Source organism: Vespula vulgaris, chromosome 5 (assembly GCF_905475345.1).
Source record: "Vespula vulgaris chromosome 5, iyVesVulg1.1, whole genome shotgun sequence".
NCBI lineage: Eukaryota > Metazoa > Arthropoda > Insecta > Hymenoptera > Vespidae > Vespula > Vespula vulgaris.
The window spans coordinates 9,275,831-9,290,228 of NC_066590.1; the positions used below are offsets into that span (position 1 = coordinate 9,275,831).

The 14,398-nt window shown below is 31.9% G+C and overlaps 1 protein-coding gene across 3 annotated transcripts; it reads right to left on the minus strand.

Moving 5' to 3' along the window:
* Nucleotides 1–1,740: 1,740 nt before the first annotated feature.
* Nucleotides 1,741–12,789, minus strand: LOC127063662 (uncharacterized). 3 transcript variants are annotated; one of them, XM_050993660.1, is made up of 7 exons: nt 11,972–12,789; nt 8,195–8,349; nt 6,967–7,089; nt 6,599–6,881; nt 6,228–6,448; nt 3,598–3,750; nt 1,741–2,938 (listed from the first exon to the last, which is right to left on the minus strand). In XM_050993660.1, the coding sequence occupies exons 2-7, from the start codon at nt 8,300–8,302 to the stop codon at nt 2,840–2,842; spliced, it is 987 nt and encodes a 328-aa protein (XP_050849617.1). In that variant the 5' UTR covers nt 8,303–8,349; nt 11,972–12,789; the 3' UTR covers nt 1,741–2,839. The 3 variants fall into 3 exon arrangements, with proteins under 3 accessions (XP_050849617.1, XP_050849616.1, XP_050849615.1); XM_050993659.1 differs by lacking the exon at nt 11,972–12,789 and adding an exon at nt 9,172–9,429; XM_050993658.1 differs by lacking the exon at nt 11,972–12,789 and adding an exon at nt 9,129–9,428 and having other exon boundaries at nt 1,742–2,938.
* Between the last annotated feature and the right edge of the window lie 1,609 nt (nt 12,790–14,398).

Here is a 14,398-nt window from a genome sequence, read left to right on the forward strand (position 1 = left end):
CATTGCACGTTTTATATAATATTCAGATTTTGTAAGAATTTATCTAGGACGTTGAATTACGTAAAAGAATTATGTTAATGTTGGCCGTAGAAAAAGAAAAAAAAAAAACGAAAAAAAAGAAGTTTATATTATCGTGAATATTATTTCGACAATGGAATATGTCAGCCTGAAGTATGATAACCCGTATGACAGGTAAGTACGTCGGAAAATAATTTCAATTATGTTATCTTTCAAAGCACATCGAACCCGAACCACGCCTAGCATTTACAATTATAATGTTTACATTTCACCGATGCACTTCTAGAAGAAGACATTCTTATTGACAAGGTTTTAGATATAGTAATTAATGAAACAGCTTTCATATGTAATTGCAAAAAAAAAGAACTGAAACGCGTGACTCCATCGATAAGTCGAGGACACGACCCGAATTCCTACTTTTGTGAAGTATATTAATTTCATAATTAGCTACGCAATGAATCTTTATTGATTAAAAGAAAAGAAAAACGAGAGAAGGAAAAATATAAAACGAAATGATAAAAAAGAAATTTCGTTGTTAATATGTAAATATATGCATGTATCTATTTCACATAGGTAAGTAGGTAAGTGCGGTGTCAAAGTGCATAATTATTTTTTTCATTTACATTCACTTCTTCAAGGTAAAAGATCTAATATTTCATAATACTCCTTTCGTTGTCGTATTGCCGTTATTTATATTTTTTCTAATACCTAATGACCTCTTATAAATCATTGTCCGAAAGAAAAACTTCTTATAAGAAAAGTGAACCATTCATTTTTTGTTTCTTTTTTGTTTTGTTTTTTTTTTTTTGAAAAATACATATGCAAACGAGAAAAAAGAAAAAAAGAGAGTTTTTATTCCATTCGATTGTATAAACCTTCATGATAATAATTTATTAATATCAAGATCAATTGTGGATATCATTGTAAAATTTTTATTGCTTTTTTCTTTCAATAAAAAATTTAATAATGGTACTACATAATATTGAAATTTTGCATTTACTTATACCGTTTATATATAAAGATTACTACAGAGAAAAAATAGAAAAGAAAAGAACAAAAAAGAACTAGTTGTTAATGTCCTACTTAATTTATTACATATTTTTTTAAGTATAATATATATATATATATATATATATATATATATATACTTATATATATATGTTTATATATATATTTTTAAAATATATATATATTTATATTTAAAAAAGATATGTATATAATGAGTTTAAAAACTATTGGTCGATTGAGTCGATCAATTTGTACAAAATTTATATTACTTTATTATTCTTTAATTACTTTATTATTTCTTAATTAGAAATATATTATTTTATTTAACACACACAATTTTTGCAATAATGTTATTCACGTTCCTTCTCAATCCTTTCGTCATCCGTTACGTGAATTCCCATAAGCATGAAATTATCAATTATCTGGAAATAAGTGAGATAACTATCTCATAAATTCTATGCACTCCTTTCCGGTAACAGGAAGTTCTATATATGTGTTCTCAATACTTTCCGCGATAACGTTTGGGTTTTCTCCGAATTTTTCTTCTTTCTCTCTCTTTCTCTCTTAAAATAACCGAAAGCGAAGGATAGAAACAGAAAGAGAGAAAAAGAGAGAGAGAAAGAGAGAGAGAGAAGCTTTCACCGGATATAACAAACATATTCATATAACGAGGAAAGTGAAACGAAAAATAATCGTAAGATTCGCAATTGGATTTTATTTTATTTACAAAATAAAATATCATCTTTTTTCTCTTATCTTCGCTTGAAATTCGAGTAACATGACGAGTGTACTGTTATTATAGTAAGAACCAATAATTCTAGTTGACTCTATGAAATATATCGATACAATTTTAGTATCCTAAGGTATTATTGTCAGATTGAATCTGGACATGCAAGGAATTTTCGTATGCGTGTTCACCGCATTACGTGGTCACGCGAAAAGGAAAGTAATATAATGTACCTTCTAAATGATTAACTTACGATCTTACGTAATAATACTACATATCGTTTATATACATATATAGTATCGTTATCGTAGTTAAGCGTTAAGACTTAAAAAACTATCGGTTGGTTTGTTCTAATAAAAACTAAGACCTTATTCGATTTTATTTCTGAAGAATATAAAAGAAAATTGGACAATACTATAACTCGTACTGTCCTTTTTGGTACTTCCTACATTATTATAAATCGATTTTATTTGAGAGAAGTCATTATCCTTTATTTACGGATTTCTCGTCTTTATATACCTGTATGTATGTGTATGTATATTTATATATATATACATACATACACATATATATAACGTATGTATGTATTTAGTTATAAAACATTTCAACGATCGTTAGTGACTTCTCTATTGTAAAATCGTTTATTATAACAATAATAATAACAAAAAATATTGCATCGTCATTCGTTCAACACTTTATGGCATCATATTAGGAAGCTTACTGTTTGTACCCAAATTTATATATATATACACACACATATATATATACATATATATATTTTAATATTATTAATATATAAATATGATAAGATTATTAAAATATTATTCCTGTTACTTTTTTTTCCGCCTATCTCTTTTTAAATGATTTTCATGGTCGTAAAATTTCCATTGCAAATATATTCCTATTCGAATGATGTCATAAAATAATAAAAAAATTGGATCGATGTGATCGATACGATCAAATCGATCGAAGAAATAATAGTACTCGAGCCGACTAAATTACTTTGAGATGGCAAATCGATCACGAATCTTGAATTTTTTCTCTCAGGATTCTACGATGCACCAACGTGTTTAATGAAGAACTTCATTAGTGTGGATTATCCGATGGTAAACCCTTTATAGCAAAGACACCTCGAAAGAAGGGCTTGAAGATTTCTAAGAGCGTCTGTGTTCGACGGGCTGAATTCTGAAAAGTAAGAGATAATAAGTTCAAAAAAATATTTTTTTTTTTTATAAAAACGATTGTGAAATACGTGAAAATTAAAGTTATTTTAATTATTATCTCTGTTAACTGATATATATATATATATATATATATATATATATATATATATTATATATATGTTATATATACATATAAAATAAAAAGAAAGGATATTATAAATCATAACGTTTCTCTTTTTGAATCCTTCGTACCGTAACTAAATTCATATATTGAAGTCTTTGACTTTATCCTGAAGGACTTTGATCGAGGATAACTAGTTTTTTTACCGTTACTATCACTAAAACAACCAATCAACATTATTACGTTCACCGGTATTTGCATACTACAAAAATTAAAAGAATAGTAAAACAACTAAGAAACTAATTTCTTATATCGCATAAAAAACATTAAATATTCTAATCATAGTCTCTAGAAATGATATATGAATTTTTCTTTTTCTGACATTATCATGATTTTATATGACTTCTCGATACTTCTGCGTCATCGTACTTATCGATCGAAACAATGATGATTTGTATTTTATCGTTCATTGAACTTCGAGATATAATTTATTTCTGTTTATTAATGAAAAAGTAGCAAATGTTTTTAAATGATCGATACAATTATAATATAATACTTACAAGAATAATATTGCTGAGAATTTTACTGATGTTTGTGATCAAAGTGAAGCCAGAACCAAACACAGGTGGCGGTATATCCAAGGATACTTTTTGTCTATCGAACATTGGAATATTTTCCTCCGTTGTCGTCGTTGTAGAACCGCTTTCGATCTTCTAAACAAACAACGCGTTTCTATGTAATGCTTTTATCATTTACTTTACCAGCTTCCTAGTATAAACCGCGAGTACTTTCACTACTTTGATCGACCTTTGAATCATATTTCTTTTTCTTTTTATAAATCTTCGAACGTATGTATATCTGCGTATACCTGATATGTACAACGCGCGCGCGTGCGCGCATGTGTGATGTGTGTATGTGCGATTTGTCTATGACGACTTATTCCTATGATGAGATGTTACTAGAGAATTATAGGGAATTTCTTTATTCACCATAATACAGTGATGATTTTGTATAAAAAGTATTAAGTTCTATATATACAACTACGTTTTTTTCGATATGTTATTAATGATAAATCGATTTATTTTAATTAAAAAAGGAAAAATATATCGTCTCTCTTACAATAGATAATATGTGAACTATGATAGGAAATGAGGAAAGGATTCGGAATGTCTATACTTCACTAAAAGATATCTAATCACAAGTGGTAGACAAACAAATGGTAGTAAGTTTATTTCGTATAATCATTATTATCTATCATCATCATCATCATCATCATCATCATCATCATCATCATCATCATCATCATCATCATTATCATCATCATCATCATATCGATCGTTATCGTCAGTATTATACGTAAAAAAGCATTCAGATGCACTATTTACATCACTATTAACACGCGATACCGGTGGATTCTATCAGAGATCGAATCGCACCTTATAACGAAGACAAGAAAAAAAGAAGAAAAAAAAGAAAAAAGAAAGAAAGAAAAAAACAGAAAAATAATACTTACTAAAAGCGAAATTATTTACAGACAATAAATTCTTATAGAGAGATTCGAAATCTCTCAATATATTCAAGCTAGCTTCGCGGGGATTGCCTCAAAGAATTTAAACTTGATAAAACGATAAGCATTAACGAGATTACAATAACAACACAGGAACGTGAGAGTTGCTCTTGTTTCTTTGTTTTTTTTTGCAGTGACTTGTGTGGTGCTTTATCTCGAGAAAGTAATGTTGTAACAGGGTATACACTCGAAGAGAAGAGGGGTAGGGGGGGGGGAGGGTGTGCCCTAGTCCTCGTGCGTTTTATCGGCCGAGCTAAAAAAAGAAAGTGAAAACAAAAAATGTCCATTTATCATTGAAACCTTTATCACTTTGTTAATACTGTCCCTCTTCGATCTTATCTTTCTATCTCCTTTTTTAATCTCTTATTATATTCATTTTTTTTTACTCTCGTTTTCTCTATTATCTTATGGCATATCCATGGCTTTTTGGAATGATGATCTCCGGTCAAGCGTAGCCGTTCGATGCTCGAAAGTCCAAAGTCCAGTTTCCAAATTCCCCGTTTTAAGCCTTCTACTACGCCGTCTATGGTGGCGGGTAGTCATACTGTTATGCATAATAGCTATTTTCAGTACTCGTTAAGAGAGTTTTTATCTGTTTGTTTTTCTTTTTTGTTTTAGTCTTTTTTCTCAGCCCACGTTAAGTTTTGTTAAGATTTTATAAAGTATTGAGTCGAGTTCGTTTAAAAAGCTTTCGTTTATAAAAAAGACGATGGAAATCGATTAATAAGAAATCGTTTAAAAAAAATGTTAGTAGAATGAAAAAAGGAAAGAATATAAGAAAAAGAAAAAAGAAATAGAGCGTTCGAATGAGAGTATAGTGAAAGGCAATGCTAATGATCCCAAGATAAATCCTTGACCTTGTTTAGTATCTTACAATGATGAACTCTATTACTGCATTTTGTTGCAATGAATGCAATTGACTATTAAATGCATTATACAAGATTAAAATCAAGCTAAACTAGATGATGCCGTTTTTATTCGATTTCCTTGTAATAATTTTCAAATTCGAATTAGTCAATCGAGCATACCTTATTATCGATTAATATATAAATAATGCGTATCTATACATAATTATGCAAAAGCAATAGAGCTGGAATAATTATTCGCAGAATTTGAATTGAACGTTTAGACCTTGACCATAAATCGAAAGATAGCTGAAGAGTAATACGAAAAGAATAGAAATAAAAATAGATATTTCCTTCGAAAATAATTAGAAATTATATGTAAAAAAAGAGCAAACATGTTACGTTATATAATTATAAGAGAAGAAGAAAAAGAATAAGAAGAAAAAGAAGACCGTATTGCAGACAGAAAAGAAGAAAAAAAATAAAGTACATGTAGTTCCCACTCGACGAATTTTTTTGCTTCTTTTTTTTCTAAATATCGTAATATCCAACAAATTTATCTTTCGTTAAAAATAAAGGAAATTATTTTCAGATTTTTAATAATAAAACTATATAATTGTCAGGAACAAAAAGTACATTTTAATTCGTAAAAGCGAGAACTACCTATACCTGTATTACTTTGTATGTACACACACGTACATATACACACACGTATACGCAAAGAAAGAAAAAGAAAAAGAAGAAAAAAATAACAGGCACTCGATTAATATAATCCTACCCCTCCAAGATTGGCGAATGCTCCAAGATTAATTCCAGCAGCGGCACCGGCTCCACTGGCTCCATTTCCGTTCGAAGAACCGGAAGTTCCACTATTACTAGCGGAGCTCAGGTTTGATATAACTCCTAATTTCGAAGAGAGCAAGTTACCCAGTAATTGAGATGTTGCTGCACTAGAAGCGCCACTATCTGCACTGACTCCTCCTCCAACGCTGACATCACCTGTAGTTAAATATATTTATTAAAAATTAATAACAATGAATAAATATAATATTCAGTTAAATATAAAAAAAAAACAACTATAAACGAGTACGACAAGAAAATCTCCCCCCCGCCGCTATCTCTTTCTCTCTCTTTTTGTATCTTTCATACCTCCACCACTAAGACCACCGGCGATAGAACTCAATGGCGCCAATTTCGAAACGAACGCATTGGTCAATCCACTCTTTGCACTGTTAAAAAATGTCGAGGCACTGCTTATCACCGGACCAATACTGGCCGTACCAGCTTGGATCTTCTGCGAGACGAGATTGCCGATAAATTGACTGGTAGCCGATTGACTATTGTCTATACCAAAAGCTGCGTTCTTAGCTTTATTAGACTCGTCCAATACCGCCAACGCTTTTGTTTTAGCATCCAGGAAGGCATCTAATTTCTAAAAATATTAGATTCATACCTATCGTTCATTATTTCTTTTATTTCTTTTATTTTTTAATCGACTAATACCAAATATTACTTACACCAAAAACAAAGTTGATAACGCCATTCGACACTCCCAATTTGACAATACCAATTTTTCTCTTGTCTCTGTCGGTTCTCTCATCGTCAACTCTTTGATCGTCATCAGCCTCGAATACGTATACCTATTTGTAAATCACGAATAGTTCGACGAATTATACAAGAAAAGTGCACAACTTTCACCATTTCTACAAATAATTGTTAACCTCTTAAAAATTTTATGTAATAACGGAGAAATCAATGGGGGATAACAAGTAATAAGTCTCATTAATTAATAACACATATTTTTATTGAAAAGAACAAAAAGAGCAGAAAAAAAGGGAAAGAAAAAACAAGGTAGAATTAGAATAGAACGATTACGTAAGGAGCCGATAATGATTTATCGATGAACTGTGACACACGACGAGTGGACGCGCGAGCATGGGTACCGGAAAATCCGTTAAAAGAGTGAATCTACGTATCTCTGTCGCCTCGTAAACTTAACCGTCTACTTTCACTCTCGACTTGTTCCTCGGGACCGAGACTCTTTCTCTCTCTCTCTCTTTCTCTCTTTTTATCTGTTTACCTCTTTCTCTTATTCCCTCTCTACCTTGTATATCTTTCCTCCTCCACCCCTTCTTCCTTCGTTCTACTCATCAAATCAAATCTAGTCGCCCGTCTCCTAAATGTTTCTATATTCTATTTACAGATATTTAAACGATTTTAAGTACGACAATGGATTAGAAATTATGGATTCTTTGGAACAATGGATTATAATGGATTCTTATTTGGAAAAAGAAAGATTGTAATACCCGTCAAAACCCCATTTATGCGTTAATTTTCAATTTCTTAAAATTAAATTAAACGCCCATTACGACAAAACATTTATTTGATTGCATCGTTCAACGATCATATTGACATAGAGATATTTCTTCCGTACGCTTCGATAATAAACATCGTTTTCTCTCATTAAGCAATAAGCTACCGCAAATCGAGGTTGTTATTCATAAGCGAGCGAAATGGCGCAATGGAAAATCGCGACGTATAGTAACGACGTTGTACTATTCGCACGTAATGTCTCGATGCATTATTGAAACGTACATATGTACATACGTACACTTCAAACTAATACGATGGAGGACGATTTCGTAGGCTTTCTAAAAGTAGTCAAGGTCATTCGATTAGAATGACTTTCCATTTAAATCCATAGGTTAATCACGATCTACGAACGATTTTTTCATGTCAACTTACTTCGTTCAAAGGGCTCAGATCGTTTTCGGCATCTCTTTTTACTATTGGATTGGAAGCAACAAAACCGGAGATCAGCAACAAACCGCACAACGTCCACGTGAACTTCATTTTCTCAACCACCGTTTTTCCTTTTTTCTTTTCCTTACAAATTAAACCTATATGTTCGAAAAAGAAACAACATCGATTTATATTATAATGTCATTAAGAAGAAGAGGGAGAGGAAGAAGAAGATGAAGAAGAAGAAGAAGAATATGAAGGGGGTGTTGAACAACGATATAAAAGTTAAGTGAAAGGTGGAAGGAAAGTATAATCGATTACATCTTGATTACGTGTTAAATCTCGCTCTAACGTTTATAAGCATGCATCTTCTGCCATGATAAAACACTTTGAAATGAACTTAACCGATTTTAATCCGATATATGTGGAACTGTTAGATCGTTGCCTTTAAATGTCACTCGAAATGTATGTGTGTGTGTGTGTATCTAAAATCTAAAACGTTGATTACGAACAAATGCGAACAGAAGTGGTTTGGAAAAAATATTAATCGATAAAAAAGAAAAAAAACCACGAACGATTTCACGGCGGTAAATTACTTTTCGTTGTAATAAAAATAAAATAATAAAAATATATATATATATCATACATATATACATACATACATACATATGTATATACATATATATGTACATACATATATATATGTACATACATATATATATATATATATATATATATATATATATATATATATATTATACAACATGTAAGAATGTGGATTATTACACTTACGTGCATATGCACGTGTATATGTTGATAACGAAAATAAAGAACAAACGAACGAAGGAACGAACAAACAAACAAACAAACAAACAAACAAACAAAAGAAGAAACGAACGACGAAATTTTATGACGATGATGAAGATGTTGAACTTACAGGAGACAGTAAGTCGAATGCAGGTGAGCGAAGAGATGTGTACCTGACGGAGTACGAGGCTCGTTTGAGGACCACGGTGAAGGAGGTTCCGATGTCTTACAAAGTCGAGGGAACGAAGCCGAGCATGTGTGCCCCTTCGAGAATCGAGAATCAAGCTTCGAGAATTGCGAGCTACACTATAAGCGACTAGTGGTGGGAGACTTTCGATTTGCTTCGCGCAAACCACATGGATCTCTTGTATATTTTACCTCTTTGCCTTATTACCCCACCCTTCTCTGTTCTATTCCACCCCTTCTCTCTCCTTCTCCTCTTTCCTCTCTCCTTTCCTCCCTCATCGCCACCACCACCACCATCAACGCCATCACCATCACTAATAACACAATATAAAATCGTGCTATTAAAAATATTTCGATTAAAACGAATTTTAAATAGTCCTTTTACCAACGAATTCGTGTCAAATTTTTTTGAAATTCAATGAAGCAATCGATCTCATCGTGTTCCATTTTCGATATTGTTCGTGATCAAGGTCAAATAATAAACAAATCGATAATGGACGGTATAATGAGATTAACGACTTTGTGAATTATTAATGAGACTAATCTACTATTCGGTTAAATTTGAATAATATATTATTGCGCAAAGCTTATTAGTCACATATTAAAGAGGTCTCTAATAAAAATTAAAAGTATATAATTATAGGGGTAATGATGATTACCTAGAAACGACTTTTTTTTTCTATTTTTCAAATTTGATTTTTATTTTTATTTTTATATAATGACGTGTGTATATATCATCTCATATTACTCGTATGAAATGTCCATTATAAGACAATTAGTTTTTATGAATTTAATTCCTTTTTTTATTAATTTATCTATGGTATTTTTATATTTAAAAAACGTCTTGTCCATGCAAGTGTCTCTCTCTCTTTCTCTCTCTTTATTTTTATTCATTGTTTTTTTATTCAATGATAAAGGAAAGAAAACATAATATTTTTTCATCAAAGAACGTTCGGTAGAAAGTAAACCCATCGAGCTAGTTTATAAAATCTTTACGTAATACTTCGTTAAAGTAATCGTTTCCAATCATAACAACTTTTCCCAACAACGCTAATTGTGATTGTTCATCGGCACGAAACACCTTCTTGCTAATTAAGAACGTTCACCGACATTGATCGTAAAAATTCAATTCGAGTTACCGTCCTTTCACCTTGACCGTAATCTTGATATACTATTTACCATTTCACGATAGAAAATTGTCGATAGAAAAATTTTCTAACAATTAATTTCAGCATCGAATAGCGATCGATATCGATCGATAGAAATACACGAACGCAAATAAAACTTTCATCTCAATTATGTTATTATAATAAAAGTAATTTGTTCAAGTATTTCATTATCTATCCTGTCTATTACTATTCGCTCTGAATACAACGTAGCGAATTTTCAGACACGCTTTTCAATTCGGTGCACGAAAACCTCGATAGAAAGGATCAAGGACTCAAATCGGTTTTCGAATGCATTCGGCGCAACTTCGGCACTGGCGCAGTATAGTTGTTGTGTCGTTCATGCTACCGTCAAATAATTCTACCTACATATATACAGATTCTACGTGCACGCATTATTTTACTGCTCATCTTTTTCACCGAATTCGCCATTACGCAAGCAAACGAATGAACACGTCCTGTTAGATCGTTCATTCAAATGCGTCGCGAGTCAACGAACTTGTTCGATATTTTTTCTCTCTTTATATTTTTCTCTCTTTCTTTTTCTTTTTTTTTTTTATTTTTTTTCTTTTTTTTCAGACTTACGCTTACGAAATTCTTACCAAGTCGAAATTCTTAAGTAGTAGCGAACGACCTATGTACGTATTTTGACAAACGATTTGCTTGACATCTCATGGCTAACATCTTTTTGTTGGATCGTTAATAAATAAAGAATTACGTGACACCAATGAATACATAATTTTCTTTTAAAATCGTCTCACGAAACAAATTTATGTTTATTATACAACTTTTTAATTAAAATGAATTAAACTTAGATTAAATTTATGGAATAACGAAGAAAACAAATTAATACTAACGTTCGTACGAAAGTTACATCGATCTTTAAAAACAAACGAGGATTTATTATTTTCGAAACAGTTTCTGTTATCTAGGTTGACATAATGGACTGATAAGGGAAATATTTTAACGTCTTCTATATCCCGTTAATCCGGTTAATTGAATCTTGAATCGAATCGTTGGGTTTATTATGCAAAAGTAATATAATCGTTTTTAACGAGTTATGAGGGACGAAGTATAGATCGTTCAAAAAGTTTCTAATGTCTGCTCGATCGGCATGGCATGAGTCTCGGATATGACGAAACGTAGGGATTTGTCTAGTAAAGTAGTAAACTATAACGATGTGGTCAGACAATCTTTTCAACTCGTAGAGTGGTGCCACGTAGCGTTACGACGTTAAAATACGAGCGGCATCTCAAACGTTCAAGAACGCTCGTGTATAACTTTCCAACGAAAGAGAGAGTCCGACTGACTCCTCTCATTCTCTTGTGATCATCCAAACACTTAAGTAGGAGTAAAAACGAGAACAGGATCTTCTAGAGTGTCTTACGTAACGTGACACGTAAGATGATATCACATGGATTATATGATATCAACCAATATGACATCCCAAAAGTCGACAACTTCGAAAAACTTCAATTGATCTCTTTTCAAGATCCTATCGAAGGTTCGAACACGGTTCGTTAACCCGGAATCGCTTTTCGCTTTTTATGACATTTTAAAAAAACTTGTTTACTTACTTACTTACTTACTTACTTACTTACTTATTTACTTATTTACTTACCCCGCGTGGCCTTCGCGAAAAAAAATATTACACACTGCTCCGATATCGATAATTAAGGAAAACGATTCACGTACGTAGAATCACGTTCGATTTCCGCAATTCACGTGACTCGTTACTCATTCATTTAACGTCGATTTAAATGTCGAAGAATATTCTACTTTGTTTTCGACACTCAACGTAGAAAGTTTCAACTAGTAGTTAATTGACGAGAGAAATTTTTTGATACGCGTACCTCGAACGAATGTCGATGATCGATCGCGGCTTTCTTAATGCGACATTTTTATGCAAACCTTTCGATAGTTACGATGGTGTCGATCGTATATTACAAATATTATTATTTCTTATTTTAAAAGATAAATGGATTTTTTTTCTTTTTTTTTTAACGTCACAGTGATCCTCAAGGAAAGTATCGCGATACCGTAGCGGACCGATCGTGCCGTCTAAATAATACGTATTAGAGATTGTTAATAACGTCAAGAGACTTTCATAAATGAAACTTTCTACGAGAGTAACAGCGATGATCCTTCTCTTCCTCTCGTAAAGCTTACTCGTAAAGCTCGGTCTCACTCTGACAGTGTTTCTCAACCAATACAACCGAGAACACACTTCCTTATCTCTTTTTCTCTTTTTCTCTGTCTCTCTTGCTCAAGAAAGATTAAAATGAAAAAATCGTGACACTGCACTCGTCGCTACACGAAGGGGCACTCTACTCTACTCAGTGTCCAATAGAAAACCGGTTAACCAATCTAAGTGAATATATAAATTCGCGAAATTATTGAGTCGATCTCTCGAAATCAATTGATTATTGCTCGATCGATTGATCGATCGATCGAACGAACGAACGACGAGGCCGACTTCGAGTTAGCGCGCCGGCTACGGAGCCGATAGTTCGACACTTAATACACGTCGCTTCGCCGTCGACGGAATAAAGCCGGACGAGTAGACTCGCGAGAAGGAAAGTCGTCATGGGGAAATTGGTCAGCCGACAAAACGACAACTATGTCTCGCACGACCCACGAATTTTATATAGTAATTATACAATATATGTTTGTCAATACATCCTACGATTTATATACTCCTATAATCTTGCAAATAAATAAAAATAAAGAATGAAGTATTACCAATAATAACACTGCATTAAATAACGTTTAACACTAAAGATTTCACTTATTACACGTGTATCGACTTTCTTTTTTCTTTTTCTTTCCTTTCTCTTCTTTTTTTCTTTTCGAAATTTTCACATATTACGAATGATCTCGTAACCATAAATATTATTTCTAACTTATATTGATTATTATATCAATGATATTTGTAATTAAGTTTGAGTGGTGCGAATGATAAATATGAGTTTTGAATTTCACGCTAAATTCTTCAAAGAATTAATAGTATATATATATATATATATATATATATATATATACTATTAATAGTATATATATATATATATATATATATATATATATATAGGTATACATATATACAATATCATAAACGATATTAATGTTTTATCTATTGATTAACGATTTTAACAATTCTTGCTGCTATACTTTCGAACTAAAACGTTCGAAAGTTTTATTTAAATTCTTCCTTCTGTTTCCCATGAAACTAAAGGAAGAAATTTTACTCTTCTAAGAAAAGATGAATTATCGGCGTGACTAACATACTACTATGTTCATATTGCCGATAGCACTTACATTCGAATGTGCGTAGTCACTTTCACGGATGTCTAACTCGGATGCTTTTAAAGTTTGTATTTTCATTCTTTCTTCTTTTTTTTTCTTTTTTCTTTTAGAAGAATGTGACTCCGATAGGACGATTTCATTTTCAACTTCTCATCTTCACCAAGATAGATCTTTTATGTAAGATCTTCTCTTAGAATAAACCTGTCGAGCCTGAGTTTTGTCTTCTTCGATCGACCGTATAATCCGAATAAATATGTCGTCCTTAACTTTCTCCGCACTGCGAAACTTCCTATTCGTAACGTCGTCGCCCGCCATTAAAGTCTTTTACGAGATATCGAGACAAATAAGATATAAAAGAGGAACCTCGTTATGGCAATCGTAATAGATCATTATGCGTATACGTACCCACGTAAGTATTATACTTACATGTGTGGTATTGCATCGATCAATGCTATGTGGTAAAAGTTTATCATCACAAAGTCCACTGCATATTTTTTCTTCGTATATAATTAGGTATACGAATAGAAATGGAAACATACGTTAGTATGTAAGAACAGAACTCAATCGATCGTTAACACTTTCGTGAGCTAGATTAACTGTACAAAGTTCGATCGGTCAAACGAAACTGGATATTATTATTTTACTTTGGATTTTGTTGTTTTATTAATGTCCTGTTCCTAATATTTTTTTTACACTTTTTTTCTTATACGACGGGACGATTGAGAGAGAGAGAGAGAGAGAGAGA

What these genes read in the sequence shown, in the direction of transcription:
- LOC127063662 (XM_050993660.1), bottom strand. Translation starts at nt 8,302, where the DNA reads ATGAAGTTCACGTGGACGTTGTGCGGTTTGTTGCTGATCTCCGGTTTT. An exon ending in ATCTGAGCCCTTTGAACGAA is followed by an intron (nt 7,090 to 8,194) that starts GTAAGTTGACAT and finishes ATTTACAAATAG; the next exon opens with GTATACGTATTCGAGGCTGA. An exon ending in TTATCAACTTTGTTTTTGGT is followed by an intron (nt 6,882 to 6,966) that starts GTAAGTAATATT and finishes TAATATTTTTAG; the next exon opens with AAATTAGATGCCTTCCTGGA.